General features: G+C 31.7%; 1 protein-coding gene across 1 annotated transcript; it reads right to left on the bottom strand.

Annotated features, from left to right (window-relative positions):
* Window positions 1–499: 499 nt before the first annotated feature.
* On the bottom strand, window positions 500–5148 carry LOC140044386 (peroxisome biogenesis factor 10-like). Its single transcript, XM_072088867.1, has 8 exons — window positions 5139–5148; window positions 4659–4778; window positions 4058–4138; window positions 3203–3279; window positions 2787–3044; window positions 1454–1614; window positions 848–983; window positions 500–638 (listed from the first exon to the last, which is right to left on the bottom strand). Exons 2-8 carry the CDS (start codon window positions 4768–4770, stop codon window positions 570–572), a joined length of 894 nt encoding a protein of 297 aa, XP_071944968.1. The 5' UTR covers window positions 4771–4778; window positions 5139–5148; the 3' UTR covers window positions 500–569.
* Between the last annotated feature and the right edge of the window lie 9359 nt (window positions 5149–14507).

Below are 14507 nucleotides of genomic sequence, written 5' to 3'. Positions count from 1 at the left end.
TGTACTATAATACAGAAGAAAAAATGTTTAATAGAAGAGTAGGTTAAATCAATCGTGAATAAAACATGTGTACACAATTCCAGCCTCATGGTTGTTTTGTAAAAGATTAATGGTCTAATATGCCTAAGTTGGACTTCAAGTTACAGCTGAGGTTTGAATTGTCATTGAAAATGACCAGTGTAGGGTTGGTAGCATTTAGCTCAATAGCAAACAAATCTTTGTCCTTTAGTTACATGCTCAGTCTATGAATTCCAAAAGAAATCTCAACAAATAAACAGATTGTATAGCTTGCTGTCTTCTACTTACTAAGGGTTGCAATCATCACACTTATAATGGAAATCACTTTATGAATACTCAAGGCATCATTAGAACTGATTTAAATCAAATTTCACAAATTATGCTGTTTTAGCTAATAAAATGTCACTAACCCTGTTTAAATAGCCAACCGCATTTCAGAAACCATAATACTTCAACCAATCAGATTCCATTAACTGACACACTCTATCCAATCAAGGTCCAATGTAAGTAATGCTTTATCAACATCATCTATTTTACTGTATCTCGAACATTTAAATATAATTTTGTAAAAGAACTAGTTGTTGTTGTTGAACTTCATCTCTACATAAAGGACACTCAGGCTGCAAATGGATTAAAACAATATCTATTTTATTATTTTTACTAATGAATTTTGCAAAAATGTGCATAGATATATGGTATAGATTTAAAAAAAAGCAATTTGTGATTTTCTTCAGAGAAAATTGCTGCTACCTAAATTACACTTTTAATAATTTATGGTATACAAGTTTTTTACTTTTCACACTACAGTCCACACATATAAACTGTTTACCTTTGTTGAACACCACTCCACAATACATTTCCAACAAAATAAGTGACCACAGGGAGTTGCTGTAGGATGGTGGCGCTCTTCAAGACAAAGTGCGCAGTGAGATGCATTAGATGTACTCTCCTTGGTGACATTGTAACTAAAAGTGATAAATAAAATATGCAATTGAAATTCTTGTGTTTAGAAAGATGTATACTAATTCATGAAACTAAAATGTAGCAGAAAATAAAGTGTATATATTGGCATTCTTTAGTTTGACCTTTGAACCTGCAGATTATTATGAAAGTGATTTGTTCATATACTTGGAGTATGAAATAAGAATTGATTATATATTAAAGAAGTGAATCTATCCTTATGTATCTCAATATATGTGTTAATGTTGGCTATGTTGATAACACACAGGGGTATTATTCAATGTATCTATGATTTATACACTGTGATGTTATCTTAAGGGAATATTGTAAATGACCGGCTAAAGTTGAATCATGATATAAATTATTGCAATGAATTATGCTATGTTTTATTGTTTTTATTATGCAATTTTTTGTTATAATTATTTTGTGATGAAATATTTCTTGGTTTTTAAGATTTAAGCAAATGTTTACTTACTTTAAACTTTGCATTTGATTATTATCATCTTGCTCAATTTGATTCCACAAAAACTGACTTTTCAAAAGAACACTAACTATTAACTGAGCTAATGCCATGTAACCCAAAAACGTAAAACTTTGCTTTAATGCTGATGACATGTGACCTTGCCGTACAAGTACCTATTATAACATGAATGTAAAAGTAAACTGAGTCAGGAAATTGTCAGTAAATGTATGGTCATTTTAAACATTTCTAAATGTGATAGTAAAGAAGGTTAAATTAATTTACTAAATAACAGAGAAAATCCCCAAAATAGTGTAGTTACCTCCGCCAAAGAGGTTATATTTTCACCCTGTATATTTGTGTGTCTGTGAACAGCCTGGAGGCCACAGTTTTTAGCAGATTCTCACCAAATTTAGTCACAATGATCTATGCCCCAAAAGCTCGGACGAGTTTGAATTTGAGGGGAAAACGTCATAGGTCAAGGTTACAACTAACAAAAAACTAATTTACTGCCTAGAGACCACAGTTTTTATCAATTCTCACCAAACTTAGCCACAATGATCAATGACTCATCATATAATTGTGGTTAAAGGGTCAAAGATCAAGGTCAAAAAAAAAAAGTAATAAAAAAATAATAATAATAAAAAAAAACCTCAGTGGGACTTGAACAAGCGATCTCAGCTGTGAGAGGCTGGATACATAACCATTACACCAAACGCTCATCCACAACTTTGTAGTGTGCAGTTAGCCTATTTACACTTAATAATATATATATTTTCCGGGGACATTTTATGTAGGGAATTTTACAGTAGGCGGAGGTTTGTACTCTCTGAGTAGCCTCTAGTTATGCCATGTTATTGTAGTCTGTAGATTTGCATGAAGAATTGTACATAAATCAACATTTCATTTATATTCTATTATTTTGTGTTTAGATAATCTTCAATAAATCTAAATTCTAGATTTCTATCTAAACAAAGTTTTATTAATGATTTATTACTGAGGTAGTTAAGAACATTCCTACCGAACATAATCAAATTCAAAACAATTTATAACCACAGCCAGCACATTAAGTATTTACTAATAATTCTAAAAAATGGATAAGTTATTTTGTTTACAGGTATATTATTTTCAATTACATCTAATTATAAAATTAATAAAAATTATGATAACAATTTCTTCCATATTTGTTTTACCAATTGTTGGGACAACTAGTGACACAATAAATGATATACGGTACAGTACAGTACACGTTTTTATAGTTTTCATTACCCTTTATTTTATGCATATATATTGGCAATTTGCTAACATGCATCTGATTTAATGAATATAATAATTGTGTTGTACTTACATATTGAATACCAGCTATTCTTTTAGCTATATGGTAAAATGTTCCATCTAGATAAAACCATGCTAAATGTGCCCTAGAGACATATCTAATTATACTCCGAAGCACTGATAAATATTGCAATGCGTTTTTCTTATGAGCTGACAAATGACCTGACGCCTCCTCTTGCTCTTGTTGCTGCAGCCGCCTTTCCAGAGATACTAACAATTTATCTGTGAGGTATGGGCCTAGCGAGTACATCAACACAAGAGTGAATCTTTGCTGTTATCAAAGAAAGGTAAAGTACTGTAGTATAAAAACCGGATAAAGTGTTTATCCTAGTATTATATCATTTATCATTAATTGTTCACACCATACAGCAATGTTACTATTTGATTAAATTAATTTTGATATACAAAACACATAACCTTCAAACTTACATTATGTGATGGTATCTTTCGTTCAGTAGTCTTTACTTGCACAACATTGACATATTCTTCTCCTAAACTTTGCAGACCTGATTAACAACAACAGTATTGATTAAATAAAGTAATATTATTTTTTAGAAAGATGTCAGAATTTCTTTTCTGTACATAATTTACAGAATTTTCTATATAACTTGGATACTGTAGGGCATACTTTATACGCTATTTATAGTACTAGTTATTGATATGAAAAAATAAGCTAACTTTAACCCATTACTATCTAGTTATATACATATACAAGTGTTTAAACTACAAATATTTTAGTCTTTAAAGTCTAGTATATGTTGATGGGCAACCTTTACACAAAGTGTTTTTAAAGTAATTTTGATACTGTAGGACATGGTTTACAAATAGTTTCAGTAAACACTTTTGATAGGACATATTTTATACAATAAGAACATAAGAATAACTTGATCTGATGATGATCTCTGCACATAAAAATTAAATCCAAAGTTTTTATTTTCTGTAAAACTAGAATCATTTTGTCATGAAATTAAGTAAAATGGTTTTAAAATTAATATAGAGTTACTGTATATGCCACAATTATTACCCAGTGATTTAATGCACCTTAAAATTTAATATTTTTATAATAAATCGGGAGATTAAGATATATACCACATGAAATACAACCGTGCTATTACAATTGGTAAACTACTAGCACACATTCTCAGCAGAGAACAACCTTCTTTATGGGCATTTACAGTTATACTGTTATTATTAATTATACTTTTAATAGAGATGATGTCATAAACTAATAATTGGCATTCCATAGATGTACTCATGATTGAGAAACTAAATGTCAAGATTTACCTGATAATGTTGTAAGAGTAAAGTAGGCCACATTAGCTATGATATCAATTTCCTTTCGCCACACAATCCAAGACCTTGCTCCTTTAATAACAACCAATTAATCATGTAAAAAAAAAAACTCGATTTAAAGAAATGGATGAAAAATGTAATTGCTGTTTATGACTCTAATAATTCATCTACTAACTTTCCTTCTTTCTACATCATTTAAATTACAAACAAAGTGATGACAAATCTAAATTTTACATAAATATTTAAAAAACATCATTTATACAATAATGAATGAAATGAAAGTCAAAGACCAATTATTTCAGTTTAATACCATACAGTACTTTACCATTTTAGCTATTTATTCCTACTTTTGTCTCTATCAAAAATTATGTCTGCTGGCAAGCTGTTTGTAAATAAGATATTTATGCGATTTCTTTTTAGCCAGCAAGCAGGTTTTAAATAACATACAGTTACTGTATATGCAAATATTTAAACCGTTTTTTACAGGTTAAATTGTTATTGTTGGATGTTGTATACTGTAGTTTATTATTGATGGATTTTTACATATCAACTTCCTGTACAAGAACCTGCATCTGAGTCAGTGATACCCTACCTGCAAACATATGCCATAATTCAGAGAGCTTTTTATAAATTTGGTGGGAATAATAAACATCCTTCTGATTGGAACGAATCAGTTCAGCCTGCCCAGCTTTGTGCAATACCATTTTCACACCTAATTTTATGAGATATCATTAAAAAAATTAATTAGTTAATTCGATGATACATTACATTGACATTTGATTCAATATTTATTTTTTTGTTCAAATTTTACCGAAATTTAAACGTAACCTGCTTTACACATTTAATACGACTTTTGCGCGCCATATTTTAGTACACACCTCTTTCTCTTACTAGCCTACACCAGTCATCTATAAGTAAATACGAGGCCATTCAGAATGCTTTACCCTATCTAATACTCAGCCTACCTAGCTAGTATGCCTAGGAGCCTAGGCCTTAACTTAACCGTAGCAGTACTTTTGTTAAATACACATTATGTTTGTAATGCATTATATTGTATAGAGGGTAGGCCTACCTAGGCTATATTTTAGTCGATTTCTAACATTATATGCAAAGAGCCTAGCAAAAGCTAAGCTAGCGCCATGCTGCCAAATTGATTGCTATATTTACGCCCTCTGGAGTTCATAGCCAATCTAACTTTTTAAATCCAATTCAGTGAATTCGGGTGGATGAGGACAACCCCCACTTTTAGTCTTTCTTCTTTTACTAGTTTAATTAGTTAAATTTAAATATTCTTTAGGATCTTATCCTAGGCCTACTGTAGTTGATATCTAAAACCCAAACAACTGGTGACTTTATTACTCCGATGCTACGATAACCATTATGTATAATACATTGTCACATTCCCCTGTGTGGCTGCTGAGCATAGAGGTACTATCCCCTCATACGCTTTCAAAATATGTCATGAAATTGTTATTCAGATATCTATACCAATAATCCCATTTTTAAAAAAATGCAAAAAAATTAGTGTTGTAACGTTGGGCCTTAATTTACGTCATCTAAATAATACGGAAACAAAATGATGAGATTTACAAAACAAGACGTGCTTTTAAAGAAAGAATCAGCGACTGGTTGGAGCGCGTATCACCGGTGAACTCGATGGAAACTTCTAACTTAATCTACATCTCTATTGTTGTACAATTTAAAGGAAATATAGCTAATAGGTTTCCGTGCCGTCCCTCTGCTTTTGAGGCTTTATTTTGACTAATTACCTGCTTAATTCCTTGCTCATTTCACAAAACTTTGACGTTAATTTCTTTTATGCGGGTATATTACATTACTGGATATTACTTTTCAAGACAGTTCATTATGAACGCGGGCACGCTCACCTCTTACATTTGAATGTTTAAATAGGACACGGCTATGAAGCAGTGTTACATCGTGGTGAACAGACCGTCAAAAGTGAGGTTTAGACTTATGTGGCATTTGGTGCTGCTTTGTCCGCATAACAACCGGGGCTGTTCTACGTAATTACAGGAATGAAATGTCATGGGTGGTCCTACAATGATAGTGTGTTCAGATGAGAAATAAAAAAAAAAAAACCCGGAAAATTTTTTGTTTGAAAATGATAAGGATAATAAATGTGTGTATGCTCGCAAATGGGGAATAGTAATGAATATAACATACGTAAATGTACTCTAAACATTGTCGGATCTCTAAACAAATATTCACCAACAAACCTAATCCCTTATTTCAGCAAATACGATAAGAAGTGTAAAGTAGTTTTGCATAGCAGATAATTTATAATAATTCTTATTGTTAAGCCATCTGGTTCCACCGGTGCTAAGCATATTATTATTACGCTGCATTTTATTAGCAGTGCCGAAATCCACATTTCAAAAGCGCTGTTAATGATATCTATCGAAGAATTCTTCTCGAGAATGGTAGCTTTCCAGACAATTTTTATTACTGCAGATTGATAAAGCTAATGCAACTATCAGTGAATTTCAATCCCTAGCAGCCATTAATAGCCACGATTCCTTATCACCCTCATTTAGGCCGATACACATGGAAAAACAACCATTTATTCAAGTCAGTAATTATCCGTAATATGTTTATTTTATCTTTAAACAAGCTAGTTGTATAATGCTTCTGATAGTCAATTAGTATGTCATTTGTGAATCATTCATCTCCAACTCATCTTATGTATTCTGAATTACTCTCCAGAGAGAGGTTCAGAGCTGCATTTCATTTCGTAGTATGTTATCTATTATATACACTTGATCGCCTGCTGAAAAGATAATCAGATTTGGTCAAGAACATCTCTATTTGAATCGTTACACACTTTCTATATTAAAAATGCCCTAGTTGGGTAAATAGTGGGTCAAAGCGTTTGCAGACAGTAGGCCAGATAACTAACTGGGACAGTGTTTAAAGTTCTTTTTATTATCACGTGCGTGTTTTCCCCCACCCACCAAAAATTAATGGATTACGTAATTGATGTCGACGATTACTTCGTTATCACATTTATGGGAAACAGTCAATAGTATAAAAATATCTCTTGCCACAAACGACAATCAAACATCTTAGCTAAGGAATTAAATTAATTTAAGTTTACACGAGGATGTTGTGCGTTCCGTATCCGGGATATAAACGTAAGTATCCACAATAATGACGTCTGGACAGAACAAAATGAATTCTTGAATAATTTATCACTTGTAACTCGTTTGTAATTTTCGGCGTTGATAAGTTTCACAAGTGATTTGTGTATGCTTTAGCAAAGCTGAACTAATTTCAATAGGTTTCTTTAAGTGCTTAACAAATTCACTAACTCTTACAATTTCTGTGATTTAATTACAGCATGGAGCATAACAGTCTAATACAATCATGGTTTGTTATCTATCTCGCTGATGTATTATTTTTTAATAAAAATATTTATAATGATATAGTGTGGGTGTTTATAGCAGATGAAACCCAACTTTATCCGAATGTTTTTGTCTGTACGTCCTGCATGTATTTACATATCGGTTCCGCTAAATTATTTTCCGTACGAAAGCTCCTCCTATTAGTTCGTTCCTGAGGCACGCGGCAGAGTTTATAATAACTGCGCATGCGCATTAGTTTATGGATAAGAAATCGCATTTTCATTTAATACTAAGTACGTTAGACCTTGCTCGTAAATTTGATCAAGGTACTTTTAATACATTTTCACATTAAAGATTAACTAATATATTAGGAATAATAACACCTCTCAAAGAAACTTGTGTATTCAGGATTTAAATCTTAAATATTTATGTAGAAACAACAATAAAACACTATAATGTAAGAAGAAGTGGTACATTTACATATAGCTAAATGTTCTACAGTCTTATTCATTTTAAACAATTGTTAATTTTTACATCTACGATTAATTAAACCAGAAATGTGATTATTTACTACTTAACACTCTCACCAACCTTCCTTCCACAAGTCATTCAACTTTTTAATAAACATTTTAAACTGATGATTTGCAAAAGGTTAGTTAATGTTTACTCATGTTTAATGACGTTTTTTTCCTGTTTTGTAATCTGTTACCTTTTGTATTGTTACTATTTTTATGTATTTGTAAAACGAGCAATGAATTTCCGAAAGGATTAATAAAAGATAATTTGAATTCGTATATAATTGTCTCCTGATGTTTTACCACAGAAGAGATACTGGGAGAGAGGGGGATTTAAAAAATGTGACTACAAATTGTAATAAAATGTATGAGACAATCACCATTATTTCCACTTGTTCTGTGATCAAACAAAATTATCTTATCTTATCATTTTACAACAAAATGAGACGAAAAATTGTAGTGTTGTACTAAGTTAGTGTATCTATTCGGGAGGTATAGATAGACATCCAAAAAATGATCGCTTCTATAGGATACGCTCTTGCAACCCGATCTGATAAAATGATAGATGAAATTGAGTGATTGGCTTAAGCAACTGACTCAACAGTTAATTATAAAGACGTGAAAACAAGTGTCATTCTCGTAAATATATCAATAACACGTCGAGAAAAGTAGTTTCTTACTTATATCCCTACTAAAATAGAACATCAGATAGTCAGTCTAATTTCAATTTATTACTAACAGCGCATGTACTTCTTGTGAACTTTTGACAGATATTGTTTAGACAAAATCTTAGAAATGTACAAAAAAAACCCTAATTTTAACTGTGGTTTATTACATTGTGAGAACTAATAGAGAAATGTGTTGGATAAAGAAAAATAATAATGGAAGGTAACATGTATAATTCAAAACTTAATTAGATCAATACGCACTTTAGGTCGATAAATATATTAACTTGTTCGCAAGATAGTTATAGATACACACTTTAGTACATAAACTACCATACTAAGGCCGATAATTATATTAACTTGTTCGCAAGATAGTTATACACACTTTAGTACATAAAATACCATACTAAGGCCGATAGTTATATTAACTTGTTCGCAAGACAGTTATAGATACACACTTTAGTACATAAACTACCGTACTAAGGCCGATAAATATATTAACTTGTTCGCAAGATAGTTCTAGATACACACTTTAGTACATAAACTACCATACTAAGGCCGATAAATATATTAACTTGTTCGCAAGATAGTTATACACACTTTAGTACATAAACTACCATACTAAGGCCGATAATTATATTAACTTGTTCGCAAGATAGTTATAGATACACACTTTAGTACATAAACTACCGTACTAAGGCCGATAAATATATTAACTTGTTCGCAAGATAGTTCTAGATACACACTTTAGTACATAAACTACCATACTAAGGCCGATAAATATATTAACTTGTTCGCAAGATAGTTATACACACTTTAGTACATAAACTACCATACTAAGGCCGATAATTATATTAACTTGTTCGCAAGATAGTTATAGATACACACTTTAGTACATAAACTACCGTACTAAGGCCGATAAATATATTAACTTGTTCGCAAGATAGTTATAGATACACACTTTAGTACATAAACTACCATACTAAGGCCGATAAATATATTAACTTGTTCGCAAGATTCAAATTCAAATTCAAAAAACATTTATTTGTTCAACAATGGCATTATACAGTATAATATATAGATGTGTACATAAATGAAAACATTAGTAATAAGCCATCATTTGGGGTCTTCTCTAGAAGAAATCAAGTTTCTTGTCTCGAGAAAGACCCCAGAAACAATACACATACATTTAAACTAATACAACTTACTACATAAAATAATAAATAAAAACAAAAACGATGAAATAACAAGGCCAACAGCCATTAGGTCGCGTGCTACAATGCATAGTGATACCGGACCGACAGACATACCGACAGACCGACAGACCGACAGACAGACCGACAGACAGACCGACAGACCGACAGACAGACCGACAGACAGACAGACAGACCGACCGACCGACATAGTGAACTATACTGACCGAAATTACTGAACATGTTTAAAAATGTTGAAATGTTTAAAAACATTTATATTTTTTTAATTTACACGTGCGTAGCCTGTCACTTTTGACGTGCTCGTATAACGTAATTTCGAGTTGAAAAGTAAGTCAAGAAAACAGAAATCTGGCAAAAAGAGTGCGCAATAACATTTAACGCGCAGTGCGCGCGCAAAAATATGCGCACTCATAGCAATTTTGTAAACGCTTAAAATTGCCTGAAACGTACTCTTATTTCATCGAAAATAAGTTTTGAAAATTTTAAGCGCGCGTACGCATGCGTTACATGCGCTACGCACGTAATTGTATTGCCATATGATGATTTATGCCCTGAAATTTATGAGTACCAAATTTTATTTAATTGTGATTCATGGTTGTGAAGATATGATTACAAACGTGATTTCGTTAAATCGTGCGTAGACCGCGTAATTTTTTATTGCGCACCGTGAAAACATAACCACATTGATTCCTGGCCATAAGGAATATACTGTGAAAAATTGACCTAGCTAGATTAAACTGATATCAAGATAAGGTCAGAAAGCGATAAAACGCATAGTGATACTGGACCGACAGACCGACAGACAGACAGAGACCGACAGACAGACCGACCGACAGACAGACAGACAGACCGACCAACCGACCGACATAGTGAACTATAGAGTCGCTTCCACGCGACTAAAAATAGATACTTTCAGTGTACTACAATCATAATAATATTAAAATTAGTATAAAGAAATAAGATATTTTTTACAATTTTTACGAAAAGAATAAAGAGATAGTTATAGATACACATATTCTCACTAATGTATTTTGGTAATAAGTCCATTCTCAGTTTCATATACCCATCTCATGTGTCATTTAAACGTATATTCACAATGTCCACTTGTTGCGTAATCTCCATTTATTGCACAACTTAGTCGATTCTTATGTCAGGAATTTCACTGATCTTCCATGGCTTCAACTTGTTCAAGAATTCCTCTTATGTCAGGAATTTCACTGATCTTCCATGGCTTCAACTTGTTCAAGAATTCCTCTTATGTCAGGAATTTCACTGATCTTCCATGGCTTCAACTTGTTCAAGAATTCCTCTTATGTCAGGAATTTCACTGATCTTCCATGGCTTCAACTTGTTCAAGAATTCCTTCTGTTTTCTTTTCCATACAGTATATGTCTATAGAACACAATATCTTAAGGTGCTATATTTCAAATATCGAACTTCCTTTTAATTTATAGATAATTTCATAAACATAGTAAACCAACATTTTTTCAACAAAAAAATAATATAATATTGTCAATAAAACACTATTATTAAATGCTAATAATATCTAGAAGCTTCAGTTCGTCTTTGAACTGATCTAACTTGATGAATTCAGTCATATAATATAATAAATGTTCGAGGAATAAGTATTTTAACATTACAATTTTATCATAAAGATTGCCTTGATTTCTTCTATATATCCTTACTACAGTCAGTTACCGAACCATTATTTAAATTATCATTTTACCAATCACTATGAAACAAACAAGATTGGCATTCAGATATCTTGCAAAATTGTTGTCTCGCGTTATCGCAGGCGTGGGAAGTCTTTTTTTATTAAAACATAATGTCTTTGTTTAATTACTACCAATCTCTTTTTGTAAATGTATTTTGAGAATCACGTTAAATGTAAGTACCCATGAACATTATCCAATTGTGTTAATGTAGCAGAGTAACATTGCTGTCTACTGCTACTTTGATTCTATCGTTGTGGAAAGTTAACGCAGTAGTCGTCGTAATTAAAATACTTTCGGGTGGCTATTAACTTATACTACTGTTGTTGTAAGAAAATCGCTCGTAAGCCAAACTATAAAAACGAGAAAGTGTTAGACTGAAATTAACTGAATAGTAGAATATCGCATCTGGTTCAGCTTGGCTTTCAATCTTAAACCTAGTATAAACATCAATTTAATTTACAAGAGATGGAATGAAACCGTATTGTTTAGATTGTGACTGATGACACTAATTCGTTGTTATTATTAGACTGGAGGATATTAACTGGTAGTTGCACACATCTAAAGTATGACAAAAAACCTTGATGATGTTGATGTAGATAAAAATGAAATTAAACTTATTTTAAATTAACGGAATTTTCAATTCACCGGAAATGTAAATATTACATTAATGAGTTCTTCTCCACATAAATGTACAATCACAAAAGTCCAATACAAATGCATGTTTGTAATAAAAGTGACCGGCATCGTCAATAAACCGAGAAGTAATGAAAGAGTTTGCAACTATACGTCACAAAAGAAAGCAGTGAAACGAAGAGAGAAGACGAAGAAAACAATAAAGTCAGTTTAAAACAATACAAAATATAAAATGATAAAACAATTCTGTTAAGAATAACTACGGTACTGAGTAAAATATTATATTAATGTGTTCCTAACTTTTTAGTGAAGAGTTAGGTTTTACGTCATCACAAATGTCATTATCATTATTGAATTGTTTAAGTAAAAAGATCTTGTACAAGTTAAGTTAACTAAATGTTATACAGTATACTTATAGTTATTGTTACTATTATTATTTTACTGAATCATTTACATTCAATATCGTATTAGCTTTATTTATTCATGAAAAAGTACAGCATACAAGATAAAACACTTGTTCTTCCACGAGTTGAGGGAAAACAGCTAACATATAATATGTAAATAATGTATTATGCAGAATATATAAAAATACAATATATTAAAAGCACAATCAACATCATTATTATGGTGCGTTGTTCTTGCAGCAAGTTCAAATGTGTCATGGCTCACTCATCTATACTGTTTACAAAACTTGAGCTAAGTGGCGATACCACCTTGCGGTTTTATCAATTATCTCTTGTCAAGATGATCAGTTGTTTCATTACCTACATGCAGAGAAACGCTTTCCCATGTTTACCCTGAAATGGGTACGCATATATCGTATTGAAGAATTAGTATTACTTTTAAATTGAAATCGATAATACTGAATTATAACGAAGACAGTGAAGGTTGTATAGTTATTAAATTTGGCAACCAACCTTACTGAGATTTGACATCCAAAATCTGATGTATGATTTCTTTCAGTCCCGCGGAGAGCTAATGACATGCGCGTCGATATCCTGATGATTAAGGATGTAGATTGTGTACGCGGATCATGTCTATTCCCATTATCACTGATGATAAATGAAATAAATAATAAAGACAATGTTAAAATATAAAATTTTTTATTTCAAATGATTTGGTTGTATCAATAAACTTGGTCTATGTTTTTTTTAATAGCGAACTAGTTTTAGACATGTGTCACAAAATAATTGTCAGTGGTTATCTAGCTAGATTTCGTAAATGCTTCTGGTTGAATCTTAATGTCAATTATAGTATGTAATATGTTGTGCTCATCAAAATGTCTATCGATCAACTATGCTTACAGGACGTTAACTCAAAAGATATGAGAAGGAAATCGTAAGCGATTATCTTGCCACTCAATAGCCTAAGATGCAATTTGATAGCGGTATTGCAAGCGTCGATCCCCGCTAGATCTATCACCTCGCATCATTTCTCTATGTACGTATTCAATGCGAATATTGATTGGGTAACCACCTGTGAACAAGTCAATTTACTGAGCAATTTGCGCGATTCTGTCGCAATATGAACCACGACCTGTCATTAGAAGTGGGCGTAGTGATCATATGCGCCATGTTGACATAAGTTATTGATACGTATTGCCAACTGGATTAGTTATGAACTGAAAAACTAGGTATGATAGAGTCGTCAATATATTCACATGTATTTCAGTATATCACTGTCGAATATACGTGTATGAAAGTATTTTAAATAAATTATATTACGGAAGGTCTATTCGATCTATTCAAAATATGGAATGCACTACAATATAAAACATAAATCATCAGATGCTTGTTTTTTTTTCAAATTTGTAATAAAGTTGTATTTGGTTTGTTTACTTTTAATCAGTGAAACCTCATAATTACGCTAAGTATGGTATTTATTTGTTTCGATGTAAATACATTACATTTGTTTATACTATGTTGTCACTTGCCATTGTACCGATTGCTAAGCACTGAATGTTTACAACTGTAGACCTACTTGCATCTTTTGCCAACATAGCAATGTTTATGATGAGAAAATGTTAAAATGAATTATTAATAGGGTAATGATACTAACGATGCAGAAAATGTCGATCAAACTGGAGATTTAAATTGAAATTAGTGAATAATAAACGACAAACAGTGTAATAAAAATGACATAGGTTATGATAGCTTAATCCAATATTAAACTCATTATTTATCGTCAAATTACCAATCTTGTATGTCTGCGGTTATAGACGTTTTTGTTGTTTTGTTTTTAACAATTTAGAAGATTTGTGCATCAAGCCATTCCCAGTGTGCATCGGGAAATTACTAGGAGTCAGCCTATGGGTAATAGAAAAGTCATCCACTTTAT

Source organism: Antedon mediterranea, chromosome 3 (assembly GCF_964355755.1).
Source record: "Antedon mediterranea chromosome 3, ecAntMedi1.1, whole genome shotgun sequence".
Taxonomy (NCBI): Eukaryota; Metazoa; Echinodermata; class Crinoidea; order Comatulida; family Antedonidae; genus Antedon; species Antedon mediterranea.
Note: the sequence above shows the minus strand (reverse complement) of the source record. Positions and strands in the feature narration are given on the sequence as shown.